This window comes from Mobula hypostoma, chromosome 1, assembly GCF_963921235.1.
Source record: "Mobula hypostoma chromosome 1, sMobHyp1.1, whole genome shotgun sequence".
NCBI lineage: Eukaryota > Metazoa > Chordata > Chondrichthyes > Myliobatiformes > Myliobatidae > Mobula > Mobula hypostoma.
The window spans coordinates 244175963-244192149 of record NC_086097.1 but is presented as its reverse complement, the minus strand read 5'-3'; the positions used below and the strand labels follow the sequence as shown (position 1 = coordinate 244192149).

General features: G+C 42.8%; 1 protein-coding gene across 9 annotated transcripts in view; it reads right to left on the bottom strand.

Annotated features, from left to right (window-relative positions):
• arpp21 (cAMP-regulated phosphoprotein, 21) overlaps nt 1-16187 on the bottom strand; it is a 414287-nt gene that overhangs the window by 72340 nt on the left and 325760 nt on the right. For all 9 annotated transcript variants that reach the window (XM_063066324.1, XM_063066333.1, XM_063066342.1 and 6 more), the window contains 3 exons: nt 15333-15560; nt 9422-9576; nt 1911-2015 (listed from right to left, as the gene is read on the bottom strand). In XM_063066324.1, the coding sequence (XP_062922394.1) occupies nt 1911-2015; nt 9422-9576; nt 15333-15560 (488 nt within the window). The remainder of the gene's footprint in view (nt 1-1910; nt 2016-9421; nt 9577-15332; nt 15561-16187) is intronic.

Sequence of the window (16187 nt, the reverse complement as noted above, 5' to 3'; positions counted from 1 at the left end):
GTGTTGTGCCAAACCAATTAAATTAGTAATCAAATGGCAAACCAGACTAATTCCCTCTGCCTACACCATGTTCCTCACATATATGTGCCTATTCAAATGTGTCTTACAAATCCCTAATCTATCTGCATCTGCCACCACCCCAGGCACCCAGCATGCTCTGTGTAAATAAAATTGCCCCTCACATCTCCTTTGCAATAACCTCCTCTCACCTTAAATGCATGCATTCTAATATTAGACATTTCAAACCTAGGAAAAAGGTACTGTCTGTCTACTTTTATCAGTACCTCTCATAATCTTACAAACCTCTGTTAGATCCTCTCTCAGACTCCGCCGCTCCACAGAAACAACCCAAGTTTGTCCAACCTCTCGTTACAGCACATGTCCTCTAATTCAGGCAGCATTGTGGTAAACCTCCCCTGCACCATCTCCAAAGCAAGCCAGGTCTTGATTGTAACATTAAACAGACAAGAGGAAGTCAGACAGTCTGTTCCTTCCTCCACTTATTCTTTAAAATTTTGATGGTTTCTCTTTTCTTGAGCATTCAAAAATTAAATAAAGTAATTTTCTTGGATAGTTATAAGTTAATTAACCCTTAAAACAGTTTTCATGTGTGTTTTGAGGGTCTGGTAACATACAACTATTTAATAATAAGACTTTCAAAATATTGATTGTTTGTTCATCTCCATGGATGCTGCCTGACCTCCTAAGTTTCCCCAGTGTCTTGTGTTTGTTCCTCGGGTTTTCCAGCACCTGCAGAATCTCTTGTGCTAAGACTTTCAAATTTATTGTTATTTCTTTCATTCACAATATATTATTTATCAATATGAAAATTCATCAGTGTAAATCAGCTTGCTTCTGTCTACAACACACAAAATGCTGGAGGAACTCAGCAGGCCGGGCAGCACCTATGGAAAAGAGAACAGTTGATGTTTTGAGCCAAGACACTTCAGTAGGTCCTGCCGGAGGGTCTCAGCCTGAAACATCAACTGTTTACTCTTTTCCATAGATGCTGCCTGGCCTGCTGAGATCCTCCAGCATTTTGTGTGTGTTACTTAGATTTGCAACATCGGCAGATTTTCTCGTTTGTTTCTGTCTATAATTATTACTTATCTGATTTAGTCTCCACACTTTCTCACAAATATTTTGGCAAGTGATATAGACATAATGTTAAACACGAACTATCAACTATGGTTAATATAGTCAAGAGTAGTCTGCATTTGAAGGATTGTGGGCAGATTTGGGCTCCTTATCTAAGAAAAGATATGCTGGTATGGGAGAGGGATCCAGAAGTGGTTCACAAGAATGACTCCAGGAAAGAAAGGGTTAATGTTTGAGGAGCATTTGATGGCTCTGGGCCTGTACTTACTGGAGTTAAGAAGAATGAGGTGGGGTAGGGGTGGGAGATGATGATGATGATGATGGGGGTGGGAGTCTCACTGAAATCTACCGAACATTGAAAGGCTTAGATAGAGAGGATGTGGAGAGGATGTTTCCCATAATGGAGAGCACAGCCTCAGAGTCGAGGGACATTCATTTAGAACGGAGATGAGGAGGAATTTCTTCAGCCAGAGGGTAGTGAATCCGTGAAGTTCATTGCCACGGGCAACTGGGGAGACCAAGTCATTGGGTATATTTAAAGCAGAGATTGATTGGTTCTTGATTCGTCAGGATTTCAAAGGTTAGGGGAGAAGTCAGGAGAATAGGGTTGAGAGGGATAATAATCAGCCATGTTGGAATGGCAGAGCAGACTCGATGGGCCAAATGGCCTAATTCCGCTCCTGTGTCTTTTGGTCTTATGTCTTAATAGTCACCCTGAAAGTGAAGCACATAAATAAACTTATTACATTTATACACACATTGCAAACATTAGAGTTAATGCTTAGAAACCAGAAATAAATGTTTTGATGTACCACAGGAAACTGCTGCGTGGGTGAAACAGGCAGTAGGTGTTGGGAAGGATAAGAAGCGGCTGGATACTGTCCCGTCTGAGAAGAAGACTGCATTGCTTGCACAGGCTGAGAAAAGAATTAATTACCAATATCAGATATTGAAGCTACACTGCAGAGATTTAGAAAGAACTGAAATTTGACATGCAAGGAACGAAAGGGATAATAAATCAGCCATGATGGAATGCTGGAGCAGAATTGATGGGCCAAAAGCACCTGCTTCTATGTCTTATGGTCCAAATCAAACACCCACTGGCAATTTTCTGTGTTTGCTATATATTTCAATGGAGACACAAATCATCAATAGTTTGGTGTCAGAGGTACGGTAGATAGGGTCATAAACAGAGCTTTTGGCACATTGGCCTTCATAAATCAAACTATAGAGTTAGAATGTTATCTTGAAGTTGCATAAGGAGTTGGTGAGGCAATTTGGAGTACTGTGTTCAGTTCTGGTCACCTATCTAGAGGAAAGATATCAATAAGATTGAAAGACTGAAATTATAGCAAAGGTTGAACAGGTGAGGACTTTATTTCCTGGAGCACAGGAGAATGAGGTGAGATTTGATAGAGATATAGAAAATTATGAGGGGTATAGATAGGTTAAATGCTTACAGGTTTTTTCCACTGAGTTTGGGTGAACTGAGGCTAGAGCTAGAGGTCATGGGTTGAGGGTGACAGGTGAAATGTTTAAGGGGAACATGAGGCAGAATTTCTTCTCTCAGAGTAGGGCGAGAGTGTGAAATGAGTTGCCAGTGCAAGTGGTGAATGTGGGTTTTGTCTAAGGTGTAAATTGATGGGACTAGGCAGATGAATGGCTCGGCCTGAACTAAATGGGCTGAAGGGCCTGCTTCTGTGCTGCCGTGCCCTAAGACTCTATGACTTTGTAATGACAAGAATTTACTGCAGTTTGATTTAAAATAATAATATTCTTACAAATCCACTCTTTTATGACATAAAAAGAAATAACAGGTAAAACGTTGGGTAGGCCACACTTGGAATATCTTTTTATTCATTTCCATAGATGCTGCCTGGCCTGCTGAGTCCCTCCAGCATTTTGTGTGTGTTGCTTGGATTTCCAGCTTCTGCAGATCTCTCTGGTTTGAATATTGTATAGTCTAGTTACCTCATCATATGAAATATGTGGAGCCTTTACAGAGGGTGCACAAGAGGTCCACTAGGAGGTTACCTGCATTAGGTGGTAGGAGCTATGTATAAGAAGAAATTGCACAAACTATGGTTGTTTTCTCTGAGCGACAGAGACTGAGGGGAGACCTGATAGATGTTTCTAAAATGATAAGAGGCCTAGATAGCGTAGGCAGTCAGAATCTTTTCTCCAGGGTAGAAACGTCTAATACCAGATGATATGCCTTTAAAGTTACAGAAGGGAAGGTTAAAGTGATGCGAAGTGCTATTTCTTTTCTATTCAAAGAGTGGGAGGTGCCTAGAATAAGCTAGACCACCAGACCATAAGATATAGGAGCAGAAATAGGCCACTTGGCCCATCAAGTCTGCCCCACCATTTCATCATGGATGATCCATTTCCCTCTCAGCCCCAATCTCCCGCCTTCTCCCCGTATCCCTTCATGCCCTGACTAATCAAGAATCTATCAACCTTTGCCCTAAATATACCTGATGACTTGGCCTCCTGTGCCAATGATTTCCACACATTCACCACTCACTAGCTAAAGATATTCCTCCACACCTGTGCTCTAAATGGATGTCCCCCTATTCTGAGGCTATGTCCTCTAGTGCTAGACTTCCCCACCATAGGAAACATCCTCTCCATATCCACTCTATCAAGGTTTTTCAACATTCGACAGGTTTCAATGAGATCACCCCTCATTCCTCTGAATTCCAATGAGTACAGGCTCAGAGGCATCAGGGAGTACTCATATAAGAAGCCTTACAAACCCGGAATCATTTTCATGAACCTCCTTTGAACTCTTTTCAAGTAAGCACATCCTTTCTTAGATAAGGCGCCCAAAACTGCTCACAATACTCCAAATGAAGCTTCACCAGGCCCTTAGAAAGAGTTTTTTTTTAGGCATCCATTAGTCTCGTGAGACCATGGATTTGTGCCTTGGAAGGTTTCCAGGGCGCAGGCCTAGGCAAGGTTTTATGGAAGACTGGCAGTTGCCCATGCTGCAAGTCTCCCCTCTCCACGCCACCGATGCTGTCCAAGGGAAGAGCACTAGGGCCAAGGGAAAGGCACTAGGGCCAATACTAGGCACCGGTGTGTGGTTAAGTGCCTTGCTCAAGGACACAATATGCTGCCTCAGCTGAGGCTCAAACTAGCGACCTTCAGATCACTAGACCAACGCCTTAACCACTTGGCCACGTGCCAACACTACATAAAGAGTTACCATGGATCATAGTGGAAGCAGGCAGTTTAGTGTTTTAAAAGGCTTTTAGGTATACATGAATATGAAGGGACTGTATGGATATTGATGATACACAGAAGAAGGAATTTTAGTGAAGACTGACATCAAGACTGGCACAACATCATGGGTCAGATGTCCTGTTAGGTGCACACTGTTCTATTTTCAATGTTCATTCAAACTGCTGAGGTTACACCAGCTCTGAGGGCATAGTACACAGACCAGCCCACGATGTTGTGTCATCTTTTTAACCTATTCCAAGATCAAGCTAACCCACCCCCCCAACATAACTTCCCATTTTTCTAATATCCATGTGCCTATCTAAGAGTTTCTTAAATTTCCCCAGTGTATCTGCTGTCAAAGGCCAATGTCAAGAAGAGATTTGAGGTACTGAGTACCACTATCAACAAGCAAGAAACAGCCTACCCCAATGCCTTTCAAATCACTGACTTCAATCAGGCTTGTTTGGAGAAATCTCTGCCCAATTATCATCAACATATCACCTGCAGCGTGAGGGATCCCAACAACCTCGATTACTGTTGTACTACAATTTGGAATGCCTATCGATCCCTGCTGCGACTGTATTTCAGGAAATCTGATTGCTTGGTTGTCTTCCTTCTACCTGCATCTGGTCAGAAGCTGAAGAGCAAGGCTCCGGAGATTAGGACAACAAAGAGGTGGTTGCAGGAGGCAGAGGAGCGGCTATGGGATTGCTTCGAGTTGGTAGACTGGGCCGTGTTCAAGGACTAATCAGAGGATCTGAATGACTACACTACAGTTGTCTCAGATGTTATAAAAACGGTTGCAGACAAGTGTGTTCCCACAACATCATTCCAAGCCTTCCCCAACCAGAAGCCCTCGATGAACCTTGAGATCTGCAATCTGCTAAGGGGTAAAACAGTGGCATTCAGGTTTGGCAACGAAGCAAAATGCAAGAGGTCCAGGTACAATCTCTGGAAAGCCATCTCACGGGTGAAGTGGTAATTCTGGACCACACCTGAATCACTGAAGGATGCTCAACAGCTGTGGCAGGGCTTGAATGCTATCACCTCCTGCCGAGTGAAACCAAGCAACATAGGTGACAACAATGTTTCACTCCCAGGTGAGCTCAATGCCTTTTATGTTCACCTTGACCATCAAAGCACGGAGGTACCTTCACAAACTCCCACAGCTTCTAAAGACTCTGAGGCCAACATGAGGGCCGCCTTCAGCAGGGTGCATCTATGGAAAGCACCTCGCCCAGACGGCTTACCTGGCTGAGTACTAAAGACCTGTGCTGATCAGCTGGCTGGAGTGGTCACTGATATTTTTAACCTCTTGCTTTGGCAGTCTGTGGTACTCACCTGCTTTAAGCAGGCTTCAATTATGCAGGTGCCTAAGAAGTCATAGTCATAGTCATACTTTATTGATCCTGAGGGAAATTGGTTTTCGTTACAGTTGCAACATAAATAATTAAATAGTAATAAAACCATAAATAATTAAATAGTAATATGTAAATTATGCCAGGAAATGTCCAGGACCAGCCTATTGGCTCAGGGTGTCTGACCCTCCAAGGGAGGAGTTGTAAAGTTTGATGGCCACAGGCAGGAATGACTTCCTATGACGCTCTGTGTTGCATCTCGGTGGAATGAGTCTCTGGCTGAATGTACTCCTGTGCCCACCCAGTACATTACGTAGTGGATGGGAGACATTGACCAAGATAGCATGCAACTTAGACAGCATCCTCTTTTCAGACACCACTGTGAGAGAGTCCAGTTCCATCCCCACAACTTCACTGGCCTTATGAATGAGTTTGTTGATTCTGTTGGTGTCTGCTACCCTCAGCCTGCTGCCCCAGCACACAACAGCAAACATGATCGCACTGGCCACCACAGACTCGTAGAACATCCTCAGCATCGTCCAGCAGATGTTAAAGGACCTCAGACTCCTCAGGAAATAGAGACGGCTCTGACCCTTCTTGTAAACAGCCTCAGTGTTCTTTGACCAGTCCAGTTTATTGTCAGTTTGTATCCCCAGGTATTTGTAATCCTCCACCATGTCCACACTGACCCCCTGGATGGAAACAGGGGTCACCGGTGCCTTAGCTCTCCTCAGGTCTCCCACCAGCTCTTTAGCTCTTAAGGACATGGTAACCTGCCTCAATGACTATTGTCCACTGTGATGAAGTGCTTTGAGAGGCTGGTGATGAAACATTTCAACCCCTGCCTGAGAAGCAACTTGGATCCACTCCTACTATCACAATAGGTCCATAGCAGATGCCATTTCATTGGCTCTTCACTCAACCCTGGAACATCTGGACAGCAAAGATACATACGTCAGGATGCTCTTCATCAACTACAGCTTGGTATTCAGTACTATTATCCTCTAAAATTAATCAATAAGCTTCAAGATCTTGGCTTCAATACCTCCTTGTGCAATAGGATCCTCAATTTCCTCACTTGCAGACCCCAGTCAGCTTGGATTGGCAACAATATCTCCTCCAAATCTCCATCAGCACAGGTGCACCACACAGCTATAAGCTCAGCCCCCCCGATCTGCTCACTTTATATTTATCAATGTGAGGCAAAGCTCAGCTCCAATGCCAAATTTAAGTTTGCTGGCCATACAACTGTCATGGGCTGAATCAAAGGTGGTGATGAATCACTATATGAGACAGAGATTGAAAATCTAGCCGATTGGTGCCACAACAACCTCTTATTCAATGTCAGCAAGACCAAGGAGATGACTAGTGACTTCAGGAGGAGGAAATCAGGGATCCATGAGCCAGTCCTCATCGGAGGACCAGAAATGGAGAGGGTCAGCAACTTTAAATTCCTTGTGTTATCATTTCAGAGGAATGAGCTGCTACTGGATGTATTGGAAACAGGTTCGATTACAGCATTTAACCCTTACATACCGTTCAGGTCAAATTTGACCTGTATTGACATTCGACAGCAGTAAAAACACCCTAAATGGCATTTTTTTTAAACCGAAATTTGATAACTTTTCCTAAAGTGACCCAAAATGCACAAAAAATTAAAATATTTAAAAAATTTATACCTTTGTACAGGTGCTACAAATTTTTGAACATTGAGGCTGTTCGGGTGAAATTTGACCTGTATCTATTGAAATGGATTTTACATCTCTGAAACATCAATTAAGGATTAATCACCCATTTATTAATGTCAGATAGGCTATTTATACATTCTAAATAGATCTGTGGTTCAAAACTTGTTATGAGGGGATTCTTGGGCCGGGTCAAAATTGACCCGGACCAGACTGTGGAGGTATGGAATATGAACTGTATGTAAGGGTTAAGAGTAGTTTGGATAAGTGTGAGAGGGTGTGAAGGGTAGCATAAGAGTTCAGCATGGAGTTAATGGGCCAAATTGTCTATTTCTTTGCTGTAGTGTCCTATGAGCCTACCACAGGGGTTCCTAATCTGAGGTCCACAAACCCCTTGCTTAATGGTAGTGGGCCATGTCATAAACAAAGTTGGGAACCCCTGCTCTATAGAATCCCATGAGGTACTCAAGAAATTGTAAGTGCTGTCCATCACAATATTACCCTGCGTGTGAAGATCCTGACAAAAGACTCTCGTAGATTTCTACAGATGTTCTGTGGAGAGCATTCTAACTGGTTGCACCACCGTCTGGTATAGAGGGGCCACTGCACAGGATCGTAAAAAAAGGGCAGGAGGTTACAAACTCAGCCAGCTCCATCTTGGGCACTAGCCTCCCCAGCATCCAGAACATACTCAAATAACGATGCCTCAAAAAGACGGCATCCACTGTTAAGTTCAAAGTTCAAAGTACTTTTATTATCAAAGTATCCATACATTAAGCAACCTTGAGCTCCCCTTTCCTTTCAGGCAGCCACAAAACAAAGAAATCCAAAAGAACACATCAAAAAAGAAGACTGCCAAACACCTTCCGTGCAGAGAGGGGAAAAAAAACAAATTGTGCAAAGAATCAGTCAGTGAGTGGGTGCTGTCCCGAATCCGGGGTTGGCAGCTATGCACCTCCATCTTCTTCGATCCTGCGACAGCACCAAGTACAGCCTCTCCTCCAGTTTGTTCTCACTGGCCGCCTTGGCACTGCCTGCCGCTGCCCTGCTGAACTCGAGCCCGAGGCCGCTGCGGCCACTTCTTCGAGATCAGCCCTTGCTTAGGCGGAGGCCTTGGGCAGGTCCAGGCACACGATGCAGCGCGCAAGTTCATCATGTCTCTTCTAACTAGGTGCATAGCATACCATTCGTAGATACGTGGTGAGGCTTTAATCTCTTCCACGGAAGATGGCCGTTGGTTCACAAGGAGCTCATCTGCCCTTTGTCAGGTGCAAAGAATAAAAATAGGCAAATAGCATTTAGAATGAAAGTGAGTCCTCAGACATGAAGCTGAACCAGGCCACAGCCTTAGCCGCAGTGCAGTGCAGAGCACAGTAAACATCGCAATGGGCCTTGAATCTGCCTCCCTCCACTCCAACTTTGTTCCGCTCCACTCGCCCCGACTCTGCCTCGAATATGCCTCGACCTTGCCTTGACTTCACCTCGCACTCGCACACTTCGACCCTCGATTCAGCCTTGCCTTCACTTGCCTCTTCAATGTTTGCAGTGATTGTTTACCATAATTATTTTACAGAAAATCCGTTATTAATAAGGTATTTAGTTGTATTCCTGGTTTTGTTAATGGCTGGTAAGTAGTTGCTTGTTTTCAGAAGGACAAGGAGGTGGTGCAGGAGCCTGAAGACACAACTCAATATTTTAGGAACAGCTTCTTCCCCTCGGCCATCAGATTTCTGAATGGACAATGAACCCATGTGCACTATTTCACTGTTGTTTTCTTTATTTGCTCTCTTTTTGCACTACTTATTTTATATATATTCCTCTCAAAACTAATCAATAATGATCAAAAGTTCAAAACCTTATACATATAGTATATATATTTTTATGGGAATATATCATTTTTGAATTATGTATTGCAATGTACTTCTGCCACAATGCAACATAGTTTATGACATATACCAGTAATATTAAACCTGGTTCTGATTGTGAAAATATTAAACAGGGAATAAGATTCATTTTGTTAATGGAACGGGTACAAAAAATGGTGTGGCTCACCTGTGGAACGAGATGACTGGGTATCTGCTGCTGTGGCTGGGTCTGTGGAGTGGGTTGTTGCTGAGTCTGCCCAGGAAGTTGGCCTCGAACTGACTGTGGGAGAGTGGGAGGGTTGTAAATAGCTGGCGTCCCGTCAGGATTCACAAAGGGTTGGCCTGTAACACACACAATGAATACACCAAATAGAACTGCAGTAATTTAAATACTGAAACACATAAATCTGCTCGAGCTTACGTGTCTTCTTCTGCCAGTCTCTTAAATTTAAACAATCTCTCTCAAAAGATCAGATTTTTTTGAACTGTGGAATTCAATACCTGAAACTATAATGGGTGCAGACTCAGTTGACACTTTTAAATGCCAACTCAAAAAAAACTATTCATTTATTCTTGTTTTTATTTTGTCTTTTATTTTTCAGGTTTGGCTATCCCATTGTAAAGCACTTTGACCTACATTGTATGGTAAGTAAGTTATTATTATAATTGCGAGGCAAACATAGGCGAGGCAGAGTGGAGATGGAGCCCAGGCCTAAGAGCGAGGAAAGACGTGAGGTTTGGACGATTGAAGCATCAGATTGGGGGGATGGGGTAACAGGTCCAGAGATAGGCGTCGTGCTGATGTTCCGCCTGCTGCTCGATGATGTTTACTCATTTTTGCACTGAACTGAGAAAGTTGCCTGCAACTAACTCACTTTTGTGAACTTCATTTCTAAATGCTATTTGCTTACTTTTATTGTTTGCACAGCTTGTCTTTTTCTCTCTGTACATCGGGTGTTTGACAGCCTTTTTAATGGGTTCTGTTGGATTTCTTTGTCTCGTTAGGAGACAAATCTCAAGACTCTGTAAAGTATACATACTTTGATAATAAATGTTTTGAACTTTGAACTTTATTATAATCATTATAAAAGTTCAGATTTGTTACACAAGTCCATCACCCTTGAACTCTTGGCACAGAACTGCATCTGAAGTGAAGAAAAGGCATAGGTTCTATTCTAGAGTTTAAGGATCAACACACACCCCAAGGCTATAAGACCATAAGACATAGGAGCAGAAATAGGCCATTCAGCCCATTGCATCTGTCCTCCATTCCATCATGGCTGACTTACTATATCCATCATTAATCTATAACTTATTTTTTTTAAATTCTTTATCAAAGTTCAAAGTAAATTCATTATCAAAGTACATATATGTCACCATATACAACCCTGTGATTCATTTTCTTGTGGGCATACTCAATAAACCTATAGTATAATAACCATAACAGAAACAGCTTGGGCGTTCAACCCGTATGCAGAAGACAACAAGCTGTACAAATACAACAGAATAGAAATAATAACAATAAATAAGTAAGTAATAAATATTGAAAACACGAGATGAAGAGTCCTTGTAAATGAATGAAGTTATCCCCTCTGGATTGAGAACCTGATGGTTGAGGGGTAGTAACTGTTCTTGAACCTGATGGTGTGGGGCCCTGAGGATCTTGTACCTTCTTCCTGATGGCAGCAGTGAGAAGAGAGCATGTTCTGGGTGGTGAGGATCTGTGATGATAGATGCTGCTTTCCTGTGACAGCGCTTCATGTAGATGTGCTGAATGGTCGGGAGGGCTTTACCCGTGATTGTTGAATCTTATTTTTTATTACTAATTGCACCAACACAGCACAGCAATTTCATAATACGTGTATGGCGAATAAAGGTGATCCTTGATTGTTGATTTATTATCCCTTTCAAACCCTTTCTCCTGTCTTCTCCCATGACCTTTGATGCACCTACTAATGACAAACTATTCAACCTCTGCTTTAAATACACCCAATGACTTATAACCATATAACAATTACAGCACAGAAACAGGCCATCTCGGCCCTTCTAGTCCGTGCCGAACTCTTACTCTCACCTAGTCCCACCGACCTGCACTCAGCCCATAACCCTCCATTCCTTTCCTGTCCATATAGCTGTCCAATTTAACTTTAAACGACAACATCAAACCTGCCTCAACCACTTCTGCTGGAAGCTCGTTCCACACAGCTACCACTCTCTGAGTAAAGAAGTTCCCCCTCATGTTACCCCTAAAATTTTGCCCTATAACTCTCAACTAATGTCCTCTTGTTTGAATCTCCCCCACCCTCAATGGAAAAAGCCTATCCACGTCAACTCTATCAATCCCCCTCATAATATTGAATACCTCTATCAAGTCCCCCCCTCAACCTTCTACGTTCCAGAGAATAAAGACCCAACTTGTTCAACTTTTCTCTGTAACTCAGGTGATGAAACCCAGGTAACATTCTAGTAAATCTTCTCCGTGCTATTTCAATTTTGTTGACACTCTCCTATAATTCGGCGACCAAAACTGTACACAATACTCCAAATTTGGCCTCACCAATGCCTAGTCCAATTTCAACATTACATCCCAACTCCTATACTCAATGCTCTGATTTATAAAGGCCAGCATACCAAAAGCTTTCTTCACCACCCTATCCACATGAGATTCCACCTTCAGGGAACTATGCACCATTATTCCTAGATCCCTCTGTTCTACTGCATTCTGCAATGCCCTACCATTTACCATGTATGTCCTATTTTGATTAGTCCTACCAAAATGTACCACCTCACATTTATCAGCATTAAAATACATCTGCCATCTTTCAGCCCACTCTTCTAACTGGCCTAAATCTCTCTGCAAGCTTTGAAAACCTACTTCATTATCCACAACTCCACCTATCTTAGTATCATCTGCATACTTACTCATCCAATTTACCACCCCATCATCCAGATCATTAATGTATATGACAGACAACATTGGACCCAGTACAGATCCCTGAGGCACACCACTAGTCACCGGCCTCCAATCTGACAAACAGTTATCCACCACCACTCTCTGGCGTCTCCCATCCAGCCACTGCTGAATCCATTTTACTACTTCAATATTAATACCTAACTATTGAATCTTCCTAACCAACCTTCTGTGTGGGACCTTGTCAAAGGCCTTACTGAAGTCCATATAGACAACATCCACCGCTTTACCCTCGTCAACTTTCCTAGTAACCTTTTCAAAAAATTCAATAAGATTTGTCAAGCATGACCTTCCACGCACAAATCCATATTGACTGTTCCTAAACAGTCCCTGTCTATCCAGATAATTATATATACCATCTCTAATAATACTTCCCATTAATTTACCCACCACTGACATCAAACTCACAGGCCGATAATTGCTAGGTTTACTCTTAGAACCCTTTTTAAACAATGGAACAACATGAGCAATACGCCAATCCTCTGGCACCATCCCCGTTTCTAATGACATTTGAAATATTTCTGTCAGAGCACCTGCTATTTCCACACTAACTTCCCTCAAGGTCCTAGGAAATATCCTGTCAGGATCTGGAGACTTATCCACTTTTATATTCCTTAAAAGTTCCAGTACTTCCTCTTCTTTAATCATCATAGTTTCCATAACTTCCCTGTTTCCCTTATCTTACACAATTCAATATCCTTCTCCTTAGTGAATACTGAAGAAAAGAAATTGTTCAGAATCTCTTTTGGCTCCTCACATAGCTGTCCACTTTGATTCTCTAAGGCAGGGGTCCCCAACCTTTTTTGCACCGCTGACCGGATTAATATTGACAATTTTCTTGCGGACTGGCCGACCCGGGGGGGGGGGTGCAATAGGGTTAAACTTACCTCAGCATGTCTTTTACAGTTAGGGTTGCCAACTTCCTCGCTCCCAAATAAGGGACAAAAGTAGCAGTCAAATCCCGGGACACTTTACCCCAGAAAAGACTACCATGACCATGAAGCCTTGCGTGGGCAGCTGTGTGCGCATGCATGACGTGCGCATGTGATGTGCACATGCACGTACGTGCTGAATTTTCTTCTTCCATAAATCGGTTTTGCCTTCATCTTCCCAACTATACTGTACATACATTATTTCTACTTTATATAGGCTGTGTATTTATCATATCATTCCTGCTTTTTCTCTATGTTAGTGTTATTTATTTTCGGTTTTATGTGTTATTTGGTATGATTTGTTATGTTATTTCTTTGGGTCTGGGAACACTCAAAAATTTTTCCCATATAAATTAATGGTAATTGTTTTTTCATTTTAGGCATTTTGGCACGAAAGGTTTCATAGGAACGCTCTACCTTAGTGGGGGAAATACGGGATAAACCAATTTAGTCCAATATACGGGATGTCCCGGCAAATACGGGACAGTTGGCAACCCTATGTTCAAGTTCAACAGTGCGTGACAGGGAATGGGAAAAGGTGCAGCTGAATTATATCGTTTCCTCAAGGCCCGGTAGCACATGCTTTGCGGCTCGGTACCAGTCCACGGCCTGGTGGTTGGGGACCGCTGCTCTAAGGGACCAATTTTATCCCTCACTATCCTCTTGCTATTAATATAACGGTAGAAACCCTTGGGATTTATTTTCACCTTACTTGCCAAAGCAACCTCGTATCTTCTTTTAGCTTTTCTAATTTCTTTTTAAGATTCTTTTTACATTCTTTATATTCCTCAAGCACCTCATTTACTCCATGCTGCTTATATTTATTGTAGATATCTCTCTTTTTCCGAACCAAGTTTCCAATATCCCTTGAAAACCATGGCTCTCTCAAACTTTTAACCTTTCCTTTCAACCTAACAGGAACATAAAGATTCTGTACTCTCAAAATTTTACCTTTAAATGACCTCCATTTCTCTATTACATTCTTCCTTAAAACAAATTGTCCCAATCCACTCTTCCTAAATCCTTTTGCATCTCCTCAAAGTTAGCCTTTCTCCAATCAAAAATCTCAACCCTGGGTCCAGCCCTATCCTTCTCTATAATTATATTGAAACTAATAGCATTGTGATCACTGGACCCGAAGTGTTCCCCAACACAAACCTCCATCACCTGACCTATCTCATTCCCTAACAGGAGATCCAACACTGCCCCTTCTCTCGTTGGTACCTCTATGTATTGCTGCAAAAACCTATCCTGCACACATTTTACAAACTCCAAACCATCCAGCCCTTTCACAGTATGGGCTTCCCAGTCTGTGTTTGCAAAATTAAAATCTCCCACAATCACAACTTTGTGCTTACTACAAGTATCTGCTATCTCCTTACAAATTTGCTCCTTCAATTCTTGCTCCCCATTTGGTGGTCTATAATACACCCCCAAAAGAGTTACTACACCTTTCCCGTTCCTCAATTCCACCCAAATAGCCTCCCTAGACGAGCCCTCTAATCTATCCTGCCAGAGCACCGCTGTAATATTTTCTCTGACAAGCAATGCAACACCTCCCCCTCTTGTCCCTCCGATTCTGTAACACCTGAAGCAATTAAATCCAGGAATATTTAGTTGCCAATCACACCTCTCCTGTAACCATGTTTCACTAATAGCTACCACATTATACTTCCAGGTATCAATCCATGCTTTGCCTCAACAGCCATCTGTGGCAATGAATTCCACAGATTCACCACCATCTCGTTAAAGAAATTCCTCCTCATCTCCATTCTACAGAGATATATCTGCATTAATGGAAAGCTTGTCAGATAAAAGGTTGAAGGCTAGTCCTTGCAGTCTTGTGGAAGAAGAGATAAAGTTTAGATTTATTTGTCACTTGTACATCGGAACATACAGTGAAATGCGACCAACACAATCTGAGGAAGTGGTGGCAGCATCCAGCAAGAGTTGCCATGCTTCCAACATGAACGTACCGTGCCCACAACTTACTAACCCTAACCCTCAACCTTCTTTGGAGGAGCCGGATTACGGGGAGAATGTACAAATTCCTTACGGACAGCAGCAGGGATTGAACCTTGATCTGTCGTCACTGGCGATATAAAGCGTGGTGCTATCCGCTACACTGCGGTATCCCAGCCTTCACGTTGCATTGATATTTATTCGCGTTGAGGTGTGGTAACAATCACACTAACCTGTGTGTGGGTTTAACAGCAGGCTGCCAGGTGGTATACCGGTGGCTTCCAGAGGAAGGAGGATGTAGCTTGTGTTGGGAGATGCCACCTGTCCACCCATTCCACCATCTGGGTAGGAGATGGACCCGGTGGAGCTGACTGACACCGGGATAACGTTTGCACTGTGCAATGGCTGATGGCTCCTCGATAGAGAACCTGACGAGCCAGCACTACTGGAAGACTCCGAACCTAGGGAATGCAAAATACTGTTTAAACTTTGCAAGAACACGCTACGTGTAATGACTCACTTTCTAACAGAGCAAAGGATTTTCTTGAAACAGTGACAGAGCCTTGCCCTCTTTTGTTAATGTGACAGCAGAGATTAAAACTGTCAGGCCTTCTCCCATCAAAATGTTTTGCAATGAAAACAATTCTTAACCATGCACTATGTTAACCTAGAACATAGATTGTTACAGCACATTCCAGACCCTTGGGCCCACAATGTCAGGCTGACATTTTAACCTACTCTAAGATGAATCTAACACTTCCTTTCCACATAGCCTTCCATTTTTCTCTCATATATGTGCTCATCTAAATGCCTCTAATGTAAACATGAAGAAATCTGCAGATGATGGAATTTCAAACAACACACATAAAAGTTGCTGGTGAACGCAGCAGGCCAGGCAGCATCTCTAGGAAGAGGTACAGTCGACGTTTCAGGCCGAGACCCTTCGTCAGGTCTCGGCCCAAAACGTCGACTGTATCTCTTCCTAGAGATGCTGCCTGGCCTGCTGCGTTCACCAGCAACTTTTATGTGTGTCTCTAATGTATCTGCCTCTACCACCATCCCTAGCAGCATGTTATATGAACCTACCT